General features: G+C 48.9%; 2 protein-coding genes across 3 annotated transcripts in view; both read left to right on the plus strand.

Moving 5' to 3' along the window:
• Window positions 1-1,269, plus strand: part of tiam1a (TIAM Rac1 associated GEF 1a) — a 48,318-nt gene extending 47,049 nt beyond the window's left edge. The window contains exon 29 of the mRNA XM_084698580.1: window positions 1-1,269. This exon is cut by the window's left edge and continues 1,225 nt beyond it. The gene's annotated coding sequence lies outside the window, so the exon portion shown is untranslated.
• Window positions 1,270-2,273: 1,004 nt separating this feature from the next.
• grik1a (glutamate receptor, ionotropic, kainate 1a) lies at window positions 2,274-26,445 on the plus strand. 2 transcript variants are annotated; one of them, XM_084697697.1, is made up of 17 exons: window positions 2,274-2,382; window positions 6,500-6,667; window positions 7,040-7,297; window positions 9,220-9,401; window positions 10,020-10,073; window positions 10,547-10,720; window positions 10,825-10,968; window positions 13,934-14,041; window positions 14,394-14,438; window positions 15,856-15,969; window positions 16,245-16,448; window positions 16,686-16,909; window positions 17,470-17,588; window positions 19,160-19,377; window positions 20,720-20,945; window positions 21,273-21,523; window positions 26,085-26,445. In XM_084697697.1, exons 1-17 carry the CDS (start codon window positions 2,274-2,276, stop codon window positions 26,235-26,237), a joined length of 2,751 nt encoding a protein of 916 aa, XP_084553823.1. In that variant the 3' UTR covers window positions 26,238-26,445. The 2 variants fall into 2 exon arrangements, with proteins under 2 accessions (XP_084553823.1, XP_084553824.1); XM_084697698.1 differs by lacking the exon at window positions 14,394-14,438 and having other exon boundaries at window positions 2,301-2,382.
• Window positions 26,446-27,089: the final 644 nt, after the last annotated feature.

Below are 27,089 nucleotides of genomic sequence, written 5' to 3' on the forward strand. Positions count from 1 at the left end.
AAAAAGGGACTTGTTTTAAACACAGGAATGTGGGTCTTATTTTTGCTTCTGACTCTGAAACTGTGCTTGTATCTTGTAACACTCAAGGGCTGTGTGTTCAACTGAATCTTTCTTCAGGGGCTTTTGGCTTAAGACTGCTGTGTATACTGAAACTCTGCTAGCTTTACTGCGCTTTCACTGTTTTACTGATTAGCGGCTGCTCTCCAGTCAATGTCTGGGAGAACATTAGCACAACGTCGTCCACCTACCTTTTATTTTTCGTAAAATGAGCATTTCTTTGAAGCATATCCATGTTTCTCATATCATTTTAAGCATTGGTTTTGCCTGTAGATAAAATCTGCTGTTTTTAACCAGTCTTGACGCTTCTACTGACATGCAATTCAACTATCCAGTATTAATATCCGACTCTTCTCATCAAAAGATGAACTATTAATCATAATAAATATACCAATCCTGTTTTACTTGAATTTTCTTTGAATTGATTTAGAACACAAACCCTGGTTAATTACTGACCTATCAGCTTTAGTTACAGTATGGAACCATAACCCTGCTCTACCCTAACACAGCTGTTCCTGGGCCAACACCCACACAAGATCTCAGAGCATGAGACGGCTGAACTAAGATCAGTCTTAACAATTAGATGACATCGATAACTGCAGATAATAGATAATATGGACTGTGTAACAATCTGATTTAAGGTCCTACTCTTGCTTTGTGATTAAGGGTCTCTGGTCTGTCTGCTTTCATCAACTGCATGACGGAAGAAAAACACACAGAAATCTCTCACTTTCCTTCCGACTTGAATTGCAGTACTAGATTCTCCCACTAAGCTGTGCTGTCTCAAACCTACATACTTACAAATACTGTACATACAAATACTCTCAATAATTAACCACGAGTTGCACCTGTGGATGTTTAAAATGATGCTGATACTCTGAACATGTTACATCCAGATACAAGCTTCTATGAAAGAAGCTTCGAAAGGTTTGATGTCGTTCTCTTCTGTTTATCATGATGACTTGTTAGGTTTAGCACACAGGGTGACAACAAAACTGTATTTTTTAACCAGTAGGACCTATCCCTGAGATTGTGAAGTACAATCACGTGTGTATAGAGGTGACACTTGTGAGAGATCCTTGACTTTTCCCTTTGCATTTTTAAACTGTGTTGGTACATAGGACTGTGTATTATCATTATTATTATTGTTATTATTGCTATTATTAATATTATTATTATTCTTATGATCATGGAATAAATTTTCTAAACGTATTTGGCTTGTGTGTCTTGTATGTGCATGTAAAAGGGTGTTAAGCTGGCACATGGCCACTAGATGGTGTTATGCACTCTTGTGAGTGGTGCTTTAATGTCAATTGTTGAGAGATGTAGGTCTGTACCTTGTCCAGTAGGTGACGATAATCAACCATATTCAATCTCAATGGGAGCTTGTCCCTTTTGCTGTTTGGAATACATTGTTAGTTCACAGTACCTACCTGGCATGAGCATTTATAGTGAATTTATAAGGTCAGATAACATTGTCATGTAAGTAATAGTTAAGCTACTAGCCTACTTAATTTCTTGTCCAAAAATATTCTAAAATACAGTTCATAAGTTGATTGTATTCTTTTATTTGATCATTGTGATCATGATCAATACTAACCTTTGAGAGAAAATCGGCTCAGAAACGAATCGTTCGACAGCTTGTGAATTCTGCCCCATTTTGCTATTCTACACGCGCACAGAAATTAATCTTGCTGCGGCATCACAGCTTAACCTGAAGATTACTCTGTATCTCCGCTCTCATCAGGACCTGTCCACACACAGCAGAAAGCTGCCGCGCTGCTGACAGGGTTCTGTTTTGACCCCATACACGCGCACAAGCCACGGCGGTCTGTGCGCGGGTATCAGCGAGATTGGTTCTTTTTCAGTGTCCGGCAACAAGCGCGCAAAGACGGGTGGAGTTTCTTTCAAACCGTTATAATTGACAACGCAAGCTTTTTTGTTTTATCAGCGCGCACTCGTCAATAGGATAGAACTGAATCTTGGAATGGGAATTACTCCATCGGTCTATTCAAAACGGGATATTAACCTATACTGATTGGAACGTATGTGTTTTCTGCCGTTGAGTTGTGACCAAGGCGGCTTCTTGGAATAACTTGGAACTGTTAATTACTTATCACCCAAAATCTTACCCGTAATGAGGATGGGACGCCATAAGATTCATAGTTTGGACATAGGCTGTTTTACTCTGTCAACATGATCCACTCGCTGCGGAGATGAATGTGAAGTTTGACTGCAGAACTATGGAGAGACGGAAGCAACTCTTAACCGGTCTAGTATTCATGGCGCACATCTGTCTGAGTTCAGAGCAAGTCCTAAGAATTGGTAAGTTAAATGTAGGCCACTTTACCATACGGTTGTGGAGTTTAGTATGAAAAGTAGGCCAACTGGTCAACCCAGTAAATGCAAACACCTGCTGGATTTCATCAAGTGGAGGGCAAAATTGTACCTACCTCGGCCCCTCCTTAAAACTCATTGTAATTAACTGCAGGGGCAACATCTGTAATTTGAGTTTAAGGAGCTTTTTGATGGTGGCTATATTGTATAATATGGCATATTGTAATTAATCACTCGTCACATCCTTGTATGTGAACCTTATTGGTCCATCCACCGTCTGTTTTTCTGATTCCAGGGTGCATGCCCAGTAAACCCCTCAATATCCTTTTCATATAGCATACTGGAAAGGCTTAGTTTCAACTCCCCTCCATCCCTGGCAAAGATTATACTGAAACAGACAATGGAAGCATCTTCGAGTCTCTCAGTTCCCTCCCAAGCCCAAAGTCTAGTCCAGGCATTTAACACGCGCTGAACTTTACCCCAGGATTCATACACCTGAACATAAACGCTGACACATTGTCTAATTCCACTTTTGCTCAATAGGCACGGTTAGGGCACGGTTTGCTACGGCTTGCATCCAATACCAAATTAAGTCAAAGAACAGGCCATTTTAAAACCATGGCCATATAAACAAGGTGTTAAAGGGACAGAATAGAAAATCAAACTTGAAAGACAAAGCAAGCTCATCCAACATATATCAGTAGGATACATCTCGCTTTAAACATTTAAGGTGCAGTTGTGACTGCACTCCTAAAGATCACACTCTTACACAGACACACACACACTTGAATGGCTAATAGATTATTGATTCAGGTATGTCTGCACCCTCATGAAAGATGCCTGACCTCTCTGTCTGGCCCGCACACACAAACCTCTCAATGAATGAGGCCGCACAGCAATAGTTTACAGACATCCAGCACAAGACATCCAATCAGTCCCAGAGATGGCTGTACTGAGGGGAAGAAAGGGAGTAATAGTTCCTAACACGGTTATCATAGCCTGCCTATGGAGAGCTGTAATGAGACAAGATGTCCCTGATCAGGCAGAGTGGCCTCCACATGATGAGGCTGGGGACCGAGCTCTGCAGAGGGTCCTGGTGTCAGAGAGTCCATTAGACTGGCATGAGAGAGGTAATAGGAGATTGATTGACTGGATCGGGAGAGTAGTGGGTGTGACTCGCATAAAGGAAAGTGCTGGAGAAGGACGGGATTATGTTAAATTACACTCTTCCCACCCTGGGCAGAGGCACAATTTGTGTTCCTGTTGATTCTAGAACTTTCCCCGCATAGCTGTCTCGGTGGTGGATTATTAGTGATGATGAGGAATGGCCACAGTGATGTACCCATCCCCTCTTACTCACAAACACATGCATTTTGTTTGTAATCTCCTGTTGACTTTTCTAGATTTGAAGGACAACACACAGATGTGTATGCTTATGTGGCCCAGTTTTTGTGCATGTTTGCGTGAGTGACTTGTCGTGTCTGGTTGAGACCAGTCAGTGAGATGAATAGTAGTTGAATCTTGATGCTGAAATTACAGTGGAAACATCGAAGGGCTAAATTGACAGGGTCCTAGAGACGGGAATGATAAGAGAGTGAGCTCCTATAGAAACCTGAACACTGCAACTGTGCTAAGTGCTGCAACTATCAATTACACACCGTGAGTGCTTTTCTGTCAAGTGCTCAAACAGTTCCGTCTGTTGGGGAGGAGGCACCGAGGTGGGTCTGGTTGTAGGACGAGTTCAAAAAACAAGATGAGACGAGTGTATTTTTCTCTGCGACCCTTGAGCGTGGCTGAAACGAGAAGGAGAGTGAGCGTGCGAGAGAGCGAGAGACGCGCCGACACCCCGCGCACGCGCCTCTCTGAACGTCACACTGCGATCAGGCCTGCCGGACGTGTGTCCAGGGGCTCAGCTCTGCTCCTCTCCGCCTCTCTGTTTAACTCCCCCGGCCCTGTGCTCCCCGCTAAGTCTCCGCCCTCCTCCTCTCCACCGGTTTAGAGCCAACTGTCATCCATCCATGGCTCCTCCTGTCCTCCCAGGCCTGCTGTGAGCAGCTGTCTAACAATAGAGATGCTATCTTGTACGACCTCTGGCTCTGTGAAGGTGCTGTGCTATTCATAGCTGTCAATCTGATCTTTGGGAGAATAGTGACACACAGTGGGATCTTAGCAGAAAGCCAATGAAAGCTTCGGTTCCCTATCTATTTCTCTGGCAACGCACGCACACACATGCAACCATGGACACACCAATAAAGGCTTGCACGCATAGTTTTGAGCAGTTACTGGTCCAGAGAAACAAATCAAGTCTAATCATGTAAACAAATAAATAGTTAAACATTGACGTCGGACGCTTGTTACTCTAATATTTCACCGGCAGCGTTTGAAGTCAGAGACCCAATAGTCCCTCATCACCTACAGTCAAGGCCTCTGTACTGAATGCACCATTTTGGAGTACCAATTATTCCTCGCTCCTTCCTCCTCTTTGTCTGACTTGGTGAGCCGTCACAGCCCAGAGTCTCTGTGGGTACCCTGCTGACTGGGCTGAAGGAGCTCAAGGTCACCCCAGGGTCATCCTCTGCTCTCCACTGGAGGTTTCACATGAAGCTGCTGACCGTCGGCTGAGCCTCAGGACTCACATCACACACGCTCCCCTCTTTCACACACACACACACACGCGCAGACACACACACACACACACACCCTGCTCTATGCGGCTTTGAATGCGAATGACTTTCCAACGTTTGAGAGGAGAGTGCCTAGAATGTGTTTGAAGTCAGAGAGTGGAGGACAGTGGCTCTTCCCCTTTATAAGGCCCGACTCTCCCTCGTTTGAATGGATCTGTGGAAGCTGGTTCGTTGTTGATTGAACACCAAATGCGAGACATCTGAGGGGGCTGTATGGGAGATGGAGTCGTCTCCATTTTTATGATCATGTTTACGAGGACTAGATTTAAACCCCATGTAGAGGATTTGGCACCGTCTGAAATGGCCCTCGTTAAACGTGCAAAGTTTGGACTGCAGGCAAGCTGATTTTCAGATTGCAATGTGTCTGTAAATTGGCAAGTTTTCGTTCTAGGGTGCAGTTTGAAGACTAGTCACGTATCCTCTGGTTCCTATGAAAGGTATTACGTTCCATTCCTTGTCCGGTGGGTGCTATGAGCTGTTAGTAAAGTTTGATGATTTGATTTGATATAACCTCTTAGTGAAGGGAAGGAAGACAGAAGGGAGCGCTTCCTTGGATTGAGATGTGGCCCTGGTATGCGCAGCCAATCCCCATCCGGACCTACAAACAGGTTTTGACTGTTCAAATGTGACCGTTTTTTATTATTTGACGGGAAGGTTAGGTGAATCAGCTCTTCATGAGCATAGCTCCAGGCTTTCTGTATTGTTAGTAATGGCCTTGCTCTAATATAATTAACGTCATGCACAAAATAGATACACTGCACTCTCTTTAATCATGGCTATTTGACTGCTCTGAGTAGCTCTATAATGAATATGGGAGTTCAGTCTAGCCTTGTACACACGCACACACACACACACAAACACACACACAGGCTGCGTCTACCAGTTTCTTCTTGTTGTTTAGAATCATTCCACCAATAACATGGAAAGAATAATTACCCATTCCACAAACCAAAGGGTTTTACATAAACCATTATTCATACGATTACTCAGAGGGCAGTGCCCATGTCCGCTTGTAGCCCATTTCTCACAAATCACTAGAACTTAATAATAGCATTCTGTGGATGCTGTATAATTGCCAATCTCTCTCCAACACCACGACTTCTTCTCTTTGTTTGTGTCCCTGCTCTGTCTTTCATTCCACTGGCAACTTTCATCCTTTTCTCTCTTTTTTTTCCTGATGAGCAGCCATTCATCCCTGCCCTCTCATCATCCTACTTTTTCAAAATGAACTCCCTCTCTTTCTTAATTGATCTTTCATTCCCTCTTCCGTCAATTTCCAAGTGTCTGCTTGTGTTTGTAGACTTTTAATTCTCTCTCTCTCTCTCTCTCTCTCTCTCTCTCTCTCTCTCTCTCTCTCTCTCTCTCTCTCTCTCTCTCTCTGTCTCTCTCTCTCTATCTCTCTCTCTCCTCCGTCCCTGCAGGCGGCATCTTTGAGACACGGGAGCGTGAGTTGGTGAGTGTCGAGGAGATGGCCTTCAAGTTTGCGGTGACCAACATCAACAGGAACCGCACGCTGATGCCCAACACCACGCTGACCTACGACATCCAGAGGATTAACCTGTACGACAGCTTTGAGGCCACCAGAAGAGGTAGCCGGCCACACTGCACATTCCTAACCCCAAATGACCCGTGATCTAGTCACTCTCAGTCACAGTCCACTATGGTTGCCAGGAATAAGGCGTGATGTTTGATGCAGGAGCCGATCTGTATATCCTTGTCAGGTCATATTTCTTCGGATTAGGATTCGTGTCATCTGATACAGACCTTTTCACAAACTTTGCTGAATGTCCTGATACAACCCAACCCCACTGCCCCCTTCCCTCCATCCTGTGCACCCCTTTCCCCCTCCACCCCTCCCCTTCCACCCCTCCCCCTCCACCCCTCCACCCCTCCCCCTCCACCCCTCCCCCTCCACCCCTCCCCCTCCACCCCTCCCCCTCCACCCCTCCCCCACCCTGCAGTGTGTGACCAGCTGGCGCTGGGCGTGGCGGCGGTGTTCGGCCCCTCCCACAGCTCCTCGGTCAGCGCGGTGCAGTCCATCTGTAACGCCCTGGAGGTGCCCCACATCCAGACCCGCTGGAAACACCCCTCAGTGGACAACAAGGACACCTTCTACATCAACCTGTACCCAGAGTACACAGCCATCTCCAAGGCCATCCTGGACATCGTCACCTTCTTCAAGTGGAAGAAGCTCACCGTGATCTACGAGGACAGCACAGGTGCGGAGCCACCGCGGCCGATCCACTTTGGGCAGAGGAGCAGGAAATAGATATGTAGATAGAGGGAATGAATCAGAATCAGAAAGGGATTTACTCGCCATGGAAGTTTGCACAGACAAGGAATTTGCTTTGGCAGGAAGGTGCATACAGTAAACGTATAGGAATCGTAAATTTAAATATGTGGTTTAACTATAAGGATACATAAACTAGCAATACTAAGTGTATTACAATTAAACTAAAATATAAAATATAATAAGTTGCCATAAAATGAAATATAAGTTGCCAATTTACTATATAAACTACAATATAAAATACAAATATCACAGGAATTGAATGTAGTGCAAAATATAAATCGTTTTAAGAGCATGTGCATGAAAGAGAGAGAGCTGGCGCTGATGAGGGCCGAGTCCATATTTTCCTGTTGACAGCGTGCATTTCTATTCCATTTCCAATCGCACCATGCAATTCCATTGTTGCCGACACACTCTGTGCTGCACGCTGACCAGACACACACCTCAATCAGACCGAGGGCTGGGGTGTTAAGCTGTCTAACAGCCTCCCCTGGCTCTCTCTGTGCACCATGGGGAAATTGTGTATCAGAACCAACCTCCACATTAGGGTCCATTTCCATGACCCAGCTCTGATAGTCTATCTCAGCAGAAATGTCAGGGTCGATGAAGCTTTCGCATGGATTTGTTTTGGATTAGGATTTCTCTCTGAAATATCACACCGGCAGTTCATACATCATCCTGATATTCATAGTTTCCAAAACAATCGAAAACTGTCTGAGTGTGTGTGTGTGTGTGTGTGTGTGTGTGGAGGGCTGGGGTTCGATATACATAGTGTATGTGGGAGCCTGGAGACAGACTGGTGGGGGCCCTGCTCAGCTCCACAGCCCCTCAAGCAGGGCAAAGTGCATTGCAGTGGAAGTCCTGGTTCTGCCTCTGGCCATGAGGATGTGCTGTCTGAAGGTGATGCTGAGGTCAGAGCTGTGATGTCAGAGCTGGCAAGAGGACCTGACCCCTATGGCCTGTGTGTGTGAGAGCATCAGAGAGCCTCTCCTCCATATCTGCTCATCTCTCCTCCATCTGGACCTTTACTAGCTTCCAACTGGACTTGGACTCCTGTTCAGTAGCCAGCTTGAGTTCTTTATTGATGGTGCGAGCCTGTGAATGGGTGGTTTGTGTGTTCATATTCAAGACGGCCCCAGCATGATGCCCAATGTTCAGTTCTGGTGGGGTTTCTTGCTCTGCTATGTGATCATTTGATTTGTCTGTAAGCTTAGAGTGTTGTGTTCTGATAAATAATGCAATGCCTCCTACAGTATCTTCTCATCAGTATCACTGTGTGTCTGCTTGGGGTTGTCGGAAATGTGACAATGTAATCTGACCGCAAACCATCTGTCTGGTCTGGGTGATGCTCTCTGTGTTTGTCTGTCTGTGTGTGTGTGTGTGTGTGCGTGTATGTGTGTATGTGCGGGTTTGCTTGAGTGTGTGTCTGTGTGTGTGTAGCTATGCCTGTGACTATATTTTGGCCCATATCCATCCATCCATCATCCCTCCCTTCATCCATCATCCCTCTCTCCATCCATCCACCCACCCTCCCTCCCTCCCTCCCTCCCTCCCTCCCTCCCTCCCTCCCTCCCTCCCTCCCTCCCTCCCTCCCTCCCTCCCTCCCTCCCTCCCTCCCTCCCTCCCTCCCTCCCTCCCACCCTACCTCCCTCCCACTCTCCCTCCCTCCCTCCTCCCTCCCTCCCTCCCTCCCTCCCTCCCTCCCTCCCTCCCTCCCTCCCTCCCTCCCTCCCTCCCTCCCTCCCTCCCTCCCTCCCTCCCTCCCTCCCTCCCTCCCTCCCTCCCTCCCCCCTCCTCCCTCCCTCCCCCCTCCCTCCCTCAGAGGTTCACTCTGTGCTTGGTGTGGTGCAGGGCTGATGCGGATGCAGGAGCTGATCAAGGCTCCGTCCAAGCTCAACCTGAAGATCCGGATCCGCCAGCTGACCCCCGGGGACAGCGACGCCCGGCCCCTCCTCAAGGAGCTGAAGAGAGACAAGGAGTTCTTCGTTCTGTTCGACTGTTCCTATCGCATGGCGGCAGAGCTGCTCAAACAGGTGTGGGGTCCCAGCCTGGCAGCACTGGTGGAGGGAAGCTGCTGCACCTGCTGTCACAGCGTTTGAATTTGCATTAGGAAAGACAATCGTTTTTATTAAGACAAATTTACGATGTATGTTAACGTATGGGAACATAGGATAATTTCACTCTCTCTGGTGTCTCTACTTTTACTTTGGTCTCTATTTTATTTCCTTTCTTGCTTACTCTCTCTGTGTCTCTCTCTCTCTCTCTCTCTCTCTCTCTCTCTCTCTCTCTCTCTCTCTCTCTCTCTCTCTCTCTCTCTCTCTCTCTCTCTCTCTCTCTCTCTCTGGATACAATGTTTAGAGCATGTTACAGATGAGGTGAACTCTGGTTGAACTCAGTGTTTGGTTCAGACTGTGTATATTGAGTGTCTGTGTCTCTGAGGAGTTGTAATGAGATGGGGCTCTTCTTCCATGCTGGGCACCCCCCCCCCCCCCCCCCCCCCCTATAAAGTATTTCATAATGATAGCACAGACCCAGTGGGGGTACTTTCCATTAAGACATGTTGGTGTGATGTTAGTGTGGGAGTCTTTGTGTTTGTGTGCTTGATTTGACTTGATAATGAATTCTCATTATCTCTTCGCGTTTCCTTGCAGCTTTCGTCGATGGGGATGATGACCGAATACTACCATTACTTTTTCACTACTCTGGTGCGTTCAAGAACAGTCAAACCTTGCACACGCACGACACTGTCTAGGACGTCATGCTTTCATCTTCCGTTTAGTTCCATTCAAATGGTTTTGGTTCAGTCTTCGCTTTTGCACTGGCGGGACATAATGAACCATGGGTCTGAGTGGGTCGAGCAGGGGCCCACCCAGGTGAGAACACATGACTGCTCAGAGGGTAGAGGCCCCCTGAAGAGGAATGCCTATGTTCTGCTGCCTCCCACACTGCGCCACAGTACTTCAACTCACCTAACACTGACCCTCTCTCCCCCCCCCCTCTCTCTCTCTCTCTCTCTCTCTCTCTCTCTCTCTCTCTCTCTCTCTCTCTCTCTCTCTCTCTCTCTCTCCCTCCCTCCCTCCCTCTCTCTCTCACCATCTCTCTCTCTCTCTTTCCCTCCTTCTCTCTCCCTTTCCGCCTAAATCCACCCCTCCGTCGACCCGTCCATCTCACCCCTCAGGACCTGTTTGCGCTGGACCTGGAGCCGTACCGCTACAGCGGGGTCAACATGACCGGCTTCAGGCTGCTGAACCTGGACGACCCGTACGTGGCCAGCACCATGGAGCGCTGGGCCCTCGAGAGGCATCAGGCTCTGCCCAAGCAGGAGAGCGGCCTCATGGACGGAGTCATGACGGTGAGACACCTTCCGAGCCCCGACCCCACCGCCGGCCAGCCCTAACCACCGAGAAGGCACCCTCAGTCTGTGTGTGTTTGTGTCCCCCCCCCCCTCCCAATCAGACGGAGGCGGCCCTGATGTACGACGCCGTGTTCATGGTCGCCGTGGCGTCCCAGCGGGCCACCCAGATGACGGTCAGCTCGCTGCAGTGCCACCGACACAAACCCTGGCGCTTCGGGCCACGCTTCATGAACCTCTTTAAAGAGGTCAGTGTCCCGCCGCTCTCTCCCGCCCGCCCCGGGTTTGAACCCCAGCTCCAGCTCCCCCCCGCCCTCATCCTGTCTCAGTGACGTCATCGAAAACCACATTTGGGCTCATGGACCCACACACCCCCCCTCAACAGCTCAGTCACTCACTGGAACAGGAGCAGTGACATGCCAATCCCCAAAATACAATACAACAATATAATCCAGCCGTCTTCACCATCAACATACACTGTCCCATATGTAGAAAGCGTTGAACACTTCAGCGTTGAACGCATTTCCCTGTTTCGTTCACTGCCTTTCAGCTCTGTTGATTCCTTACCTGGTTGCCTGCCTTGTTGTCCGCCTGGTTGCCTGCCTGGTTTACTGGCTACATACAGAAAATGAGGCCTTTGATGCATGAGCGTTTTGATCCCTTAAGTCTTAAACCCAGTTGAGAAGCATTTCCTGGCAAAGAGAAAAAACTGTGAGAGAGAGAGAGAGAGTCATCACTCAATCCCTTCTCCCGTGTCCAGTTCTCTTTGGTCCAGCTCTTCCAACGCACCCGCTCTCTCTTCCTCCCCCTCTCTGCTGCTCTCTGTCACTCTCTCCCTCTACCTCTCTCTCTCTCCCTCTCCCTCTCCCTCCCGCTCCCGCTCCTCTCCTCTTCATCCCATCCCCAGGGCATATACAGCTGGTGACTCTGGGGTATTCATCACTTGATAAATGCCTTTTAAATGATTGCCTGAGAGCAGCAAACTGTGAGACTTGCCCACCAGTCCATGGCTGTCATACACAACATATTTGTGGATCCAAGGGGAGGAGAGGGGGCGGGGTATTCAGATTTTCAGAGAAGGGAGAGTTCCGTTTGCATCGTAAATGTACTAAATGCTGTGAGGGGAGAGAATTGCTAACACATACTGTATCTTACTGAACTCAAGTACAAGCCATTTATGTCATGTGACTTCATTAGCCGGTTCAAGATTGGTTCGCTTTGGGAACCTAATATGGTGACAGGTTGACAGAAATGTCTGGAAAGCATTGTTTTTGTAAGATTCCTGTCATTCCTGTCATGGTGTCGTGGTTTGACCTCTGTCCGGTGTTCAGGCGTCTCCTCTCTGTCTACATGCCCAGATGTTCCTCACATGACAGAGCAATGACTGTATGCTCTATATGCCATGTCCTTCACCAGTATGAAAACATACTCACTATGGTGCTGTCCTTATCTCTCATTATCTTTCTAGATCAAATACACAAAAAAGTTGCCCGGCACAGCTTCAGAATATCAATACACAAACTAGATTGTTTTTCCATTGCCCGCAAATAGGTGTAATGCTTTTGTAATTGGTTTGCTGCTCTCTCCATGGTTGTACAGTCTCATCCTACGTCCCTGTTTCATGGAAACAATTTCATTCAACAGTCCATTTCAACTGGCATTGGTCTTTCAATCTCATGTCTCTATCACTGAGGGAGGCAGAGGATTGGACAGCGTTATCCCGCTCTAAGGATAAACAGATCAGGTGCATCTAAGACGGAGCATTACCAGCTGTGTCTGTGTGTGCGTATCCCCGCGCGCGCACGTGTGTGTGTGTGCGTGAACACATACATGTGCGTGTGTTTTCAAAGAGCCTGCAGTGTGAGTCTCTGTGAGGGTCCGCCTCTGCTGGGCAGATGATTGGAGGAAGCACACAGCTAGGGATGAGCCTGGGGGGGATCAGCCTAGCGGGCCAGCACGTAGATCCCTCCTCCTGGCTCTGCCTGGAGGTGATTCACTAAGCACACACACCCAGTTCTTACCCACACACACACACACCCACACACAGGTCAAACACGCCGTGGCGACAGAGGTGGCATGGTCAAAGAGATTTAAAGTCTGTCATCTGGTGTTATGTACAGTAGTCTCTGTCGCTTTCTCCCTGTGCCTGACTGGCGCCTGGTTGCATTCCCTAAGGTGCACCCCCCCCTCCCCCCCCCCCTTCCCCCGGCAGTGTAGTCAACTGCAGTCCCACAGCTGGATGTCTCCCAGACTATCCTCCTCTCCTCCATCTCCTCTCTTCCATCTCCTCTGCTCTCTTCTTCTCTCTTCCGCTGGAGGGGACTGAAGCTCTGACAGGTCCATTACCTCACGGCAGGCTCTGGGAAGGCCGCATCATCAAACAGGCCTCCTGCCTGTCTGCAGTCAGCTCTCCAGGGATTGGAAGCCCATGACAGAAATGGAAATGGCACCACTATGACTGGTGACTGTGTTCAGTGGCTAGCCTTAGGGCAAGACATCAGCACCAGTGGGGTCGACGTGGGTGTGTTCAAATGTACGTGGTCGGTACTGTAAGAACAGGACAGAACTGGTTTTGTCCTGTTTTGGTTTGGACTTACAGTACCTGATGCACACGCCACACTTGTTATCTACCCTCCTGGCCACCTGCAGCATTTCCCCTCAGCTCTTCTGAAAAGTAATGAACAGGCGAGGACATGCCACTCTTTCCTGTCTGCATCCAGTCTGGGTTCTCAACCTCTGTCCCTGTCAGACCTCCATCCACTCCATCCTCCTCACCAGCCCGGGGGCTCAGGCTCCAAAGCCTCAATTAGGCTCCACAGATACCTGAGGGATGGTCATCCATCACTCTCTCTCTCTCTCTCTCTCTCTCTCTCTCTCTCTATCTCTCTCTCTCTCTCTCTCTCTCTCTCTCTCTCTGTCTCTGTTTCTCTCTCTCTCACTCTCTCACACACCATGTCTCTCTCTCTCACACGCTATCACACACTCTCTCTCTCTGTGTCACTTTGTCGAACTCTCTGTTTCTGTCTTTCTGTCTTGCTGTCTTTCTATCTCTCTCTCTCTCTCTCTCTCTCTCTCTCTCTCTCTCCCTCCCACTATCACACTCTCACTCTCTCTCCCACTATCACACTCTGTCGCTTGTCTGACTGTTTCTCGTTCTTCTTCCCTTCTTCCCTCCCTCTCTACCTCTCTCTCTCTACCTCTCTCCATCTCCAGGCACAGTGGGACGGTCTGACAGGACATATAGTCCTTAACAAGACGGACGGACTGAGGAGGGACTTTGACCTGGACATCATCAGCCTGAAGGAGGACGGCACCACCAGGGTGAGCACACTGGCCGGCAGCAGCCAATCAAATCCCTCGCACGGCGGTGAACCCGGATGTGGCCGCGCTCCGCGTGCCGTAAACGCCGACCCCAGCGGGCGTGCTTCGTAACCTATCCCCCAGTGATCACTAGCTCCGCTGATTGACACGGCCGGTCATTACTGGCATGGTTAGGACGCCTGTTTTTGTATTATGCATCCCGTAGCGTCAGGATTGTAGATCCTGTTTGGATCTCATTAGTCCTCATTAGTCCTCATCACCTCGTTAGAGATGCGGATCCCCCTGAAGGCCTCCTTGCAGCCAGGGCTCTGTGATACTCACTCTCAGCTGTGTTCTCTGCCTCTTCACAAAGGGGATTGTGGAGGGTTCCAGTCGCCTCAATAAAAGGTGGATCAAGGTTTGTGGCCGCGCTCTTCGACGCTCTCTCTACTTGCTCCCCTACCTTTCCAGTATCTTCATTTCCCTGTGTTGACCCCTCCTCCCTAAAAACAATCCCTTGTACAAATGTTCTTTCATGGAAATAGGGCAAAGATTGACTTCAAAGGGATTTTCAGATACTGTGCGCGTACAAGCAACAACACTGCATGTGCTATTCTTATAGCAGACAATCTAGTCTCCGTTCGCTCCTCTCTCTCTCTCTCCTCTGTGTTTTTCATTAAGTCCCTTCTACTCTATATCTAAACAATACAGATACAGCCATCCACAAATCGTCTGAGTCCTGTAGGTCCTGTAATAACATTGACTATCAAAGCGTGGCAGCCATGTTGGGTATTGGGTATTGACCAATGGCGCGTTTAATGTGTTCTGAAGATGAGGCTGGCAAAACTATATGAGGGGATGAATAATTTTACCTTTGGACTGTAAAACTTTAAAAAGCTGGAACTTTCTTTGTAGTTCTGCATCGTTCCATTGCTCACATTTCTTTTTGCTGCTTTCGTCAGCTGGGAGTAATTTTCTCTCTCTGTGTTCTTTGTGCAGAGAAATTATCTAGTTTGTATTTATGTATTTTATAGCACAAGGATGTGTGGTGATTAGCTGCCCTGGCAGGCACAGTACATACAGAGATTCGTACAGCTCAGTAGCCCACAAATTATGATAGAGTTAACAACTCTCTCCTTCTCATCGCTTCTTATTATCAAAGCAGGATCTATTGCTATTTGACTATGGCAGGTTTAAAAACCAGCCGTAGAAGCCATTAATCCTACAATGTGTTGAGTTTTACACACTGTTCCTCCACTCAGCCAAAGACTGATGACCGGTTTAATACAGGAGCCGTTTTCCTGATAACCTGCTCCATGTGTAGCCATCAGGTCATAACATGACCCCAGACCCCGGGAGGATCATAATTAACACATCTTATCTTCCAGCTGTTAAAAGGATTTGAGGGTTAAATCCTGACTTCCCGGCGCTTCTCTCCTCTTAATCTGATAACTGTCTGGATTATTCTTCTGTGATTGAGTGTTATCCACTGTCTCTCCGTCTACAGTGGTGGGTAGTGACACACAGCCCAGGGGTGACAATGTTGATGGATCAGATATTCCCCTAGCGAGGCTGTACATTTACCAATGCTGTCCCTTGTTGTCACCTATCCTGTCATCTCTGATGTGATGTTTGACCTTGTCCTGTTACCCAACCACTTATCCACAAACAACATGCTGTATTTTGTCATGTGATCTTCCAATATTTCCCAAGAAAACACCAAGCCATCTGTCCCCTAAACAGGGAACCTACCTGAATAACATTTCAAACTATCAATTTATTTTATGTACGTGTTGATGATGTCCAGTAGCTGAGTAGCTGTCTGCGTTCTCTAGATCGCGGTGTGGAACTCGTACAGGGGTCTGAACCTGACGGAGAACAGCAGAAACAAGGACAACAATGTGACAGACTCTCTGGCCAACCGGACTCTCATCGTCACCACCATACTGGTGAGGAGAGGAGGAGGAGAGGAGGAGGAAAGGAGAGGAGGGGAGAGGAGGAGAGAGGAAGAGGGGAGCTGGGAGGACAGCAGGAGAGGAGGAAAGGAAAGGAGGGGAGAAGGATAGGAGGGGAGAGGGGACGAGGAGAGAAGAGGGGTTGGCAGGAGAGGAAAGGGGAGGAGGGGAAAGGGGAAGGGACAGGAGGAGATTAGACAGGAGGAGAGGAGGAGTAAGGTTGTGGATGTCCTCGGATCATCTCTTCCTTTGCATTTGCACTCACGCAGGAAAACCCTTATGTAATGCATAAGAAATCGGACAAGGAGCTTGTTGGCAATGACCGCTTTGAGGGCTACTGCCTGGACCTGCTGAAGGAGCTGTCCAACATCCTGGGCTTTACCTATGAGGTCAAACTGGTGACTGATGGGAAATATGGCGCCCAGAATGACAAGGGAGAGTGGAACGGGATGGTCCGGGAGCTCATTGACCACGTAAGTCTGGTCATGGCCTTCACGCTGGTCTTTGGTTGAAAGGTGCGACTGAGATACAGTACTCAGCAAGCCTAGCTGTTTGGTATTTTCCGACTCATTATATGAAAAGTGATACTTAAGTTTCCCCATCCTTCTCTTTTCCCTCCTCCACCCCTCTGCTCTCCTCCCCTCCCCACCCTTTCCTCCCCTCCTCACCCCGCCCTCCCTCCCCTCCCCACCCTCCCCTCCCCCTCTCAGATAGCCGACCTCGCCGTAGCTCCTCTGACCATCACCTACGTGAGGGAGAAGTCCATCGACTTCTCCAAGCCCTTCATGACCCTGGGGATCAGCATCCTGTACCGCAAGCCCAACGGCACCAACCCTGGGGTGTTCTCCTTCCTCAACCCCCTCTCCCCCGACATCTGGATGTACGTGCTGCTGGCCTGCACCGGGGTCAGCTGTGTCCTCTTTGTCATCGCCAGGTATGGGATCAGGGAGGAGGGCCATTGGGGTTTAGAAGCCCAGCTACTGAGGTTGCAACTGCTGCGTCAGCATGGATGCGCCTGTCTGGGGAATAGGTCCTGTTATTAGGACAAATGCATTTTGGTTTTGGTCCTAAATGTACAGAATATAAATGAGCCAAGTGGAATGGCTCTCTGAGAGCGCTGACTGTTTCCTAGTTAGTCCTTCGGGTGAGATTGCCTTTGCCGTGCAGGAAATGTATCTTGGGATATTTGTTCTTGGGTGGCCCGTTGGATTTGCTGCGAGTGCAGTCATCGTTTAGTAGCCCTACGTGTGAGCTGGCTCTACATCTATCCAGTTAAGGGCATCGTTTAAAATGTCTGGGCGGCTGGCAGCTGAAGACTGAGCCAGCAGGGGAGATTGGTAGTGATGATTTAAATGCAAATGAGGTAGCTAGCCCTGTCCAATCAGATTGTGTTAGTATACACTGTGGATGCCTAGTCAGCTACTGTACATACAGCTAAAGTTTCCTACCCCCCTCCCTCCCTCCCTCCCTCCCCACCCCCACTTCCTTCCTCAGGTTTACTCCATACGAGTGGTACAACCCTCACCCCTGCAACCCATCCTCGGAACTTGTGGAGAACAACTTCACCTTGCTCAACAGCTTTTGGTTCGGCGTCGGAGCTCTCATGCGGCAAGGTACCCAGGTCGCCGCCGCGATGTCCCACGTCCCACAGTGTGCTGGGGTCGCTGGGCCAGTAGGCCTGGTCTCTGGTGCACTCCTCTGCTGGGGTCCCTACCCCGAGGCCCCTCAAAAGTCTCACAGCGTATGAGCTAGGTGTGTGCGTTGACGTGTGTGTGTGCAGAAGCGCCTTCAGCCATCTGACGAGGTATCAGGGTGTGCCCACTACCTCGGATACGTTGCCGTGACAAACAGCCATATTCCAGGTTTCACTCTCTAAACTCCTTGGCCCAGTTTAAGCCTCGACCCCCAAAATGCCAGTGTTTAAATGTTGGCTAAAACAGACAAAGGCGGCATCCTTTCTTCTTTTTTTTCTCTCTCTCTCTCTTTTCTCCCCTTTGTGCTTGTTCTCTCTATCGGTTGAGGACACTCGGTCCCAAGTGATTTGTGTGTGTATGTGTGTGTGTGCTCTCTCTCTCTCTCTCTCTCTCTCTCTCTCTCTCTCTCTCTCTCTCTCTCTCTCTCTCTCTCTCTCTCTCTCTCTCTCTCTCTCTCCTGCCTTCTTTTCTCTTCCTGTGTGTCAGTCTGAGCTCTATCACGCACATGCCTGTTCTCACATTCTGTCCATTATGCTTTCCCAGCTTATTTACACACACACACACACATACACACATACACACACACACACAAATGCATGCTTGCCAGTCCACACAGCTATTAGAGTCAAAGAGCATAGCTCACTGCAAGCTCTCTATTCCTGATTTATCACAAGCCAAACAGTCTCCTACTTCACTTCACACACACACGCACACGCACACGCACGCACATCTGAGCCCCACACGTTTGCACAGACCATCTCCGGTGTTTGGATGTGAGCTGAGCAGTGAAGGGTGTACGGAAGAGAAATGGATAGATAAGAGCGCCGTCGTTGATCATTCCGGGTGGGGATGAACATCTCATTGAGCCGAGAGGTGCAATGGTGTGAATCCAACTATTAAGATCATCTTATCTGGAATGTGTTTATCAGGGTGGGCAGGGCAAACACACACACACACACACACAAACATACAGATAAACGCATAAATAACCCTGTCTCTCTCTCTCTCCTGCGCACACGCTCAGTTGCTTGCTTATTCGTTCCCTATCTCGCTCGCTCGCTCGCTCCCTCTCTCTTTCACACACACACACACACACACACACACACACTGCGCTCTTATTACTGTTCCTCCTGTATCGGTGTCATTCTGACCGATCTTGATGGTCCTGTTCTCTCTATAGCAACCTCGTTGAGATCTGGGAGCTGTTCACGAGATAGCCAGAGACACACATTATGTAGTTACCTCACTCATATGCACCTACTGTGTGTACACACATAGATTAATCCTTGCACCAAAATGTGCTTTCACCTTCCCCTCTCTCTCCTCTCTCCCTTTCAATCTTTCTCTGTCTCTCTACCCCTCTCTCAACCTCTATATCTCTTTCTCCCTCCTCTCCCTACCCTTTTTCCTCTGTCCTCTCCCTCCCTCTCTCCCTCTCTCTCTCTCTCTCTCTCTCTCTGTCTCTCTCTCTCTCACACCCCTGTGTGCAGGTTCGGAGCTGATGCCCAAGGCTCTGTCCACACGTATAGTCGGGGGGATCTGGTGGTTCTTCACCCTCATCATCATCTCCTCCTACACGGCCAACCTGGCGGCCTTCCTCACCGTGGAGAGGATGGACGCTCCCATCGACTCGGCCGACGACCTGGCCAAGCAGACCAGGATCGAGTACGGCTCCGTCAGGGACGGCTCCACCATGACCTTTTTTAAGGTAGGGGACCAGAGCCGCGGTGAGGCGACATGGGCTTCCAGCTCCATGGACATCACGTTCATCACATGGGCTTCCTGCTGTTCTCACCATTAACAGGGACTCATATAAGACTGTGGCCAGTAGCGTGTGTGCGTGTGGGTCGGTGCGTAATGTGAATGTTTTCTCTGTTTTTCGACACTGTGCTTCTGCAGGGGGGAATGGGTTTGCATGGGTGTGCCACTGTCGATAACTTTCCCGTTCCCCGCTTATGTAGTTTGTCCCCCTCCAGTCCCTCTGTCCACCTCCAGTCCATCTGTCCCCCTCTCCCCCTCCAGTCCATCTGTCCCCCTCCAGTCCTTCTGTCCCCCTCCAGTCCCTCTGTCCCCCTCCAGTCCCTCTGTCCCCCTCCAGTCCCTCTGTCCCCCTCTCCCCCTCCAGTCCATCTGTCCCCCTCCAGTCCTTCTGTCCCCCTCCAGTCCCTCTGTCCCCCTCCAGTCCCTCTGTCCACCTCCAGTCCATCTGTCCCCCTCCAGTCCATCTGTCCCCCTCCAGTCCCTCTGTCCCCCTCCAGTCCCTCTGTCCCCCTCCAGTCCCTCTGTCCACCTCCAGTCCTTCTGTCCCCCTCCAGTCCCTCTGTCCACCTCCAGTCCCTCTGTCCCCCTCCAGTCCCTCTGTCCACCTCCAGTCCTTCTGTCCCCCTCCAGTCCCTCTGTCCCCCTCCAGTCCTTCTGTCCACCTCCAGTCCCTCTGTGTCCCTCCAGTCCTTCTGTCCCCCTCCAGTCTCTCTGTCCCCCTCCAGTCCATCTGTGTCCCTCCAGTCCTTCTGTGTCCCTCCAGTCTCTCTGTCCCCCTCCAGTCCCTCTGTCCCCCTCCAGTCCCTCTGTGTCCCTCCAGTCCTTCTGTCCCCCTCCAGTCTCTCTGTCCCCCTCCAGTCCTTCTGTCTCCCTCCAGTCCCCCTGGGAGTCCTGGCGACTCTGCAGGGGTGAGCCGTCTGGGGCTTTATCCCTTCAGATTGCAGCCTGTGATTACAGCCGCCCGGATGGGAGGGAAGACGGCAAGGAGGAATTGAATCAGCTGGAGGAGATTTAGCATGCAGCTGTCCTATTTTCTCTGACTGAGAGGAGAACCACACCTACATGAACACACACACACACACACACACACACTCCAAGGCCCCGTGCTCTCACTCGCACACAAACCCACGCACACAAGACACACACATAAATCCGGCAGCTCTCCCTCACGGACACGCGCGCTCCTACCAACGCAGACACAAACGCACACACGCACGCGCGCAGACTATCGCTCTTGCACGCCCTCCTACCCCCCTTCTCTAAGACACTTGTGGGTGCTGCTTTGTCAGAAATCCAAGATCTCCACCTATGAGAAGATGTGGGCGTTCATGAGCAGTAGGAAGAACACAGCCCTGGTGAAGAACAACAAGGAGGGCATCACGCGTGTACTCACCACCGACTACGCCATGCTGATGGAGTCCACCAGCATAGAGTACATCAGCCAGAGGAACTGTAACCTCACCCAGATAGGAGGCCTTATCGACTCCAAGGGCTACGGGGTGGGCACCCCCATAGGTACAGTAAGATTCCCTCCTGGAACCTTACCCTCACATGTGAGCTTTAAATACATATATCCCAATCTAATTCATTCCAGTTACCATGGATGCACTTGGTTTGGTTTGCCCATTATTAAAAAAAAGATCAAATTGGCACAGGACCAAGTGCAAACGGTGGTAAATGAAATCCCTTAATTACTGGATTTAACCTCTTCTCTGCTCTGCTCTCTTCTCCTCTCCTCTTCTCTCCTGTCTTCTCCTCTTTTCTCTTCTCCTCTCCTCTCTTCTCCTCACTTCTCTTCTCTTTTGTCTTCTTTTCTCCTCTCTTCTCTTCTCCTCTCCCAAGGTTCCCCCTACCGCGACAAGATCACCATCGCCATCCTGCAGCTGCAGGAAGAAGGGAAGCTCCACATGATGAAGGAGAAGTGGTGGAGAGGGAACGGCTGTCCCGAGGAGGACAACAAGGAGGCGAGCGCCCTGGGGGTGGAGAACATCGGGGGCATCTTCATCGTGCTGGCTGCTGGCCTGGTCCTCTCTGTGTTCGTGGCCATAGGAGAGTTCATCTACAAGGCCCGCAAGAACTCTGACATCGAGGAGGTGAGAGGGAGACAAACGCCGTTATTTTCTTCTTGTCTGAGTGGGGAAGGGAGGAGGATGGGCGGCGCTCCCAACAGCTCTGGAGGCCTTACTGCACCTCTGCGAGGTCCAGAGGAGAGGTGGTGTGTGGAGGTGGGGGAGGGGATGTGCCTGGAGGTCAGGAGGAGAGCTGGGAGGCGCTGGTGGGGTGGCCGGGTGCCGAGCGTGCAAAACTGTGATAAGGGAAATAATCCAGCCATAGAACCTGATCCAGGTAACAGCTGTTGAACGTGTGAAGTAAGGCAGCCAATCAGAACCACTCTGAAACCAACTCAGCTCCTTTCAGGCTCATTTTGTTTTGTAGGTTTCACAAACGCACTCTGTTTTTAAACTGATGAGATGTGTTTGGCAGCGGCACTGATCCACAGTATACTGTAGCTCAAACTGAACAGGTGCTCCACTGATCTGGCAATGTTGCCGACATTTGCATAAACCCCTTAGATATGGCTGTTGTTTAAGGTAGGGGAAGATGGGAGTAAGAGTTGGGAACCAATATAAATAATGTGCTTTTGCTGTTGTTGCCTTGACAACATTGGACACCAGCTGACTAGAAGCAAACCCAGGCTGGTCTCATCCCTCCGTCTGCTCGGGTCTTGCTTCTTTGCTGTTATGATATCAAAATGGGTCTATCTGTTTATTTGTACAAACCCCATGATGCACATTATTATGGTTGGCTGTTGTGTGCCTGTGCACTCTGAGGCTTTTTTTCCTCTCTCTAGTTGAACACATTTTCTTTCACTGTTTGTTTCTGCTTGATTGTTATTTACATTGAATTAGCATGCAAAAAGTCAGTGATTTCAAATATTTGGCAAGCGTGTGGCTAGCTTATCAAGTCTGCCTTGTACGTCATGTTGTTGTCTCTCATGTAAGTAACCATTTTTAATTGCACCGTGCTTTACTTCTTCCTGAACCCAAATTGCTTGTCTGACCTGTGTTGTTTGTTTCAATGTTTTTTCTCCATCCTGTCTCGCTGTGCATGCATGCGCTGGGCGGGGCCACATCCTGTCTTGCTGTGCGTGCATGCGCTGGGCGGGGCCACATTCTGTCTCGCTGTGCGTGCATGCGCTGGGCGGCGCCACAGGCCTTCTGTTTCTTCTACGGCGTGCAGTCTCGTCAGCTCCAGCGCAGAGACTCCACCTCCTCCTCTGGCTCGTCCCTCTCCAACGACCTGGAGAGCGGCAGGCTGCTAGGGGACGATATAGAGTAGCTGCGGCAACGCTGCCCACGAGCCAAACACGCTCCACAATAGGTTGGTGACGACACATCCATGCCCCATAAACAGGTCCTTACCTCCCCTGTGGAAGTGTCCCGGTGTCCACGCTCCCTCTGCCTCATGACCCCTCGATCGTCGACCTATAATCTGTGACCCCCTAGACCCCTGTTTTGTTGTCCTGTGTTTCCATGCACCTGTAATGTAGATAGGGCCTCTGGATATGCTTATGAAGATGACCTCCTAATGGCTAGAGCCGGGTGTTTAGAAATCAGAAAAGCTTTTTCTAAGTGGATGTTAAAGCCTAGTTGGCACTGAATCTCAATTTTCTTACATTAACATTTGACTTACTGTTTATATTAGGGAGTCAGGTGGCTGAGCGGTTAGGGAATCGGGCTAGTAATCAGAAGGTTGCCGGTTTGATTCTCAGCTGTGCCAAATAACAGTGTCCCTGGGCAAGGGACTTCACCCTACTTGCCTCGGGGGGAATGTCCCTGTACTTACTGCAAGTCGCTCTGGATAAGAGCGTCTGCTAAATGACTAAATGTAAATGTTAATATTATGATCAAAGCAGTTGTCATTTCCCGGGGATAAAGGAAGTGAGACACCAAAGAGGAACAATGGAGGCCTCATTGGCAGAATCTAAAGTAGAATAACATGAATATAGACCTGTAGTAAATTTTTCCATCCCAGAGATTAAAACACACTCTGTATCTCTATGAGTTACTTTAAAGGATTTAGCTAGCGAGTACCTTTTCACGGTACTACGGTTCAACGGTTTTATTACTGTAAGATGCACTTTACAAGATGAAAATCTGAAAATACCTGTCTTGGAGGAGGAAAGCACTACAATCTCTGTAAACCAGAATCTCCCAGCTCTACCTCTATTAACTTGTGTGTTGCTTACTTCTTTGTCCTTATGACAGACTGTAAGTGAAGTACAATGCTGCCGGTTTGCATCAGTGCAAGGCCACTTCAAAATTGAGAAAACACTTGACTTAACTTTTGACAGGAAGGATTCTTCCTTGGTTGACAAGAGCTTCATTTAATTATAAACAAGGTCATCGTCACTGCCAAATGGCTTCAGTGCAACAAAAAATATCTCTGAAAACCAGGTGGAGAACACAGCAAGCAGTGATAAAAGAGCACGTTATATTTCATTTTCTCTCAGCTAATGCTTCTTATTGCATATCTTATTTAGCTTAGCTCGAGCACAGAGCTCACTACAAATCCTAAAAGGCCTCACAGTCAGCGCGGCTGCTCTACATGTAGAGGAACTTCAGAGTGGTTAGTCACACTTTCAGTTGTTTTCCTCCCCTCTCAGATGAGGTTCTGACGGATCATACTAAAAAGTGGTTCAGACACTTGGGGCTTTTTCCCATCAACACACACACACACACACCATACACACCATACACACCATACACACACACACCATACACACCATACACACACACACCATACACACCATACACACCATACACACACACACACACACACCATACACACACACACCATACACACCACACACACACACCATACACACACACACACACACACCATACACACCATACACACACACACCATACACACCATACACACCATACACACACACACCATACACACCATACACACCATACACACACACACACACACACCATACACACCATACACACACACACCATACACACCATACACACCATACACACACACACACACACACACACCATACACACCATACACACCATACACACCATACACACACACACACACACACCACACACACCATACACACACACACCACACACACCATACACACACACACCACACACACACACACACCATACACACCATACACACCACACACACACACACACCATACACACCATACACACCATACACACCATACACACCACACACACACACACACCATACACACCATACACACCATACACACACACCATACACACCATACACACCACACACACACACACCATACACACACACCATACACACCATACACACCATACACACACACCATACACACACACACCATACACACCATACACACCATACACACACACAGACTTGAGGGCAGAGATCCAGATCTGTTTGTGTGAGGAGGAGCAGCAGCCCTTAGATGGTTCGCTTGTCAAGTCATTACAGTAGAACACTCCAACACACACCAACACACCAACACTAGATCAAACCAGCACCAGATTAAACCAAGTGGTCGGAAGAGCACCAAGCCAGAACCAAACCTATCTCACCAAAGACATTCTTACTTATGAAAAGCTAATTGAATAATACCATAATCCAAAAGTACACTGGGATTAAAGAGAGTTTGGGCCTGATGGAAGCCTTTCAACTGTTTGCTTGGCCCAGGAGGATATGCTTATTAGACTGGGGAGCAAGTGGGTAGGATTTGCTACCCAATCCTGCTACCAAAATCCCACTTTGTGACTTTATACTCACAGTTGCTGTTTGCAAGGTAGGTTTCCTGGTGACATTGCTAGTCCCAGCATCTTCTTTGTCTTCTTCCTCCTCCTCATCTTCCTCCTCCTGTCCCTCCTCCTTCTCCTCCTCTTCCTCCTCCTCCCTGGAGATGAGAGCAGGTCAGCAGCAGTTCTCTCCCTTTTCCAGGAGGGAGGAGACAAAGTCTAACCCACAGGGGTTAAAGGTTACGAAGTCAGTTTGGTTTTTAAGTTCTAACGGTTAAAGTGTAAACTGGTTTGAGTGTTTTCGCAGGAAGCATCTGCGATGTATTGGTCTATTTGCTAAAACTGTCAATCCAGGAGGGACAAAAAAGTGATATTCCATCATCCCACTTCATTATACGATTATGTAAAAAGCCATGACTGTTGTTTGTAATGCAGCTTGGGTCACCGACACAAACCAGGTGATTATAAATAATATGTCATTTCTAACTATTAATTACTTTCAAAGCCTCAGGCTTTTTAAAAAATAGCTTTTCATAATCACCAAATCATTCATTCATAACTTTTTACATAATGACATTGCAGCGGCTTATAATGTTTCTCATCTCTTGTCAGTTTTGTTGAATTCCACATAGTAGTAGGGCTATTGTAGGCATACATTGTTTGGGAAAACTCTGTAACACATGAATAGTGCAGCTCAGTGCTGCAGCCTGTATTATCATGTCAGCATACAAATAATGAATAATACCGGCTTGTCTCGGTGCCATTACAGCTACCATTGATGAATGTGCCAGCATTGTACATCTCCCCTGGACCAAGGCTGAAAGGCTAGCTCAGCTAAGGCTAACCTGGCTACTGTGCTTCTCTTTTACAGTGTGCCTCTTTCAGCAGCGTCATGGAGGAGTTGGGCATCTCATTGCGCTGTCACAAAACCATCAAGAGAAGGTCGCGACCCCGCAGCCGCGCAGGTTTGGCTAGTGGCATCTGTCATCCCAAACGCATCCTGAGAAAGGAGACCATGGCATAGAGAGGGCCATTGAGGTGCCCCGTTTGCCCTAGTGCTTATAAGAAACACTGTCTGAGAGGCTGGATGAAATGCTAGGATCCCCTCTCGTGTTATTTAGCGGGCCGCTCTCTATTCTGTTTATTGTCGGTCTCCGTTCTTGTGTGAATACATTCAATATATCAGCAGTAAATATAAGTCGTTTAGTTTATAGCCTTTGTAGCAACATCAATAATGACGTGAAATGTGTTAGTAAAAGAGTTGACGAATGGATGTTAACGGAGGAATTTTCATGTCGCTTGTCCTAAGCTGGGTATATTGTTGCATTCTTCTGTGCTGTGCCCATTTTTCCAGAATAAAGCATTTTACAATTTTCCACAATGCTTGTCCTTCCTTGTGCGTGTGTGCCGGAGCTACCATGGCCCCTCTGGCATCTCCTTCAGGGAAGTTGCTTTTTCAGCGAGTAGCTGTCGCTGAGCCAGACACAACCAGCTCGTGGAGATAAGGACCCCTTGGGGTGACCCTGAACATGCCTGCTGTTTTAAAGCCCCTCACATCACAGTAACCACTGCACAGCAGCCGGTACAAACGCTATCACACTACGCACACATACACACACCTTAAGAAAAGTACTAGTAGTGACCTTCAATCACTGTGTGGATTCAGTCTTGATTAGGTGGAGATTTGGCAGGGCACACAAGGCAGGGGGGAGCAGCTTCCCTATTTCTGGGTTGAAAATATCTTCCACCGGAGTTCATCCATACTTTAATCCTCTTGTTGAGGGCTAAAGCCTCCGGCCATGATATTTTCTTGCATGGATGGGGGTGGGGGGGGGGGGGTGGCAGGGTGGGGGGCTTAGCTGAACCTCTGTTACAT

The sequence above is a fragment of the Hypomesus nipponensis genome, chromosome 5 (assembly GCF_054491055.1).
Source record: "Hypomesus nipponensis isolate SF chromosome 5, ASM5449105v1, whole genome shotgun sequence".
In the NCBI taxonomy this organism is placed as follows: Eukaryota; Metazoa; Chordata; class Actinopteri; order Osmeriformes; family Osmeridae; genus Hypomesus; species Hypomesus nipponensis.

Excerpts from the sequence above, each read along its gene's own strand:
- grik1a (XM_084697697.1), top strand. The coding sequence starts at position 2,274 with ATGAATGTGAAGTTTGACTGCAGAACTATGGAGAGACGGAAGCAACTC. Across the intron at positions 7,298-9,219 it reads GATCTACGAGGACAGCACAG|GGCTGATGCGGATGCAGGAG; the intron begins GTGCGGAGCCAC and ends GGTGTGGTGCAG. Across the intron at positions 17,589-19,159 it reads CGGAGCTCTCATGCGGCAAG|GTTCGGAGCTGATGCCCAAG; the intron begins GTACCCAGGTCG and ends CCCTGTGTGCAG.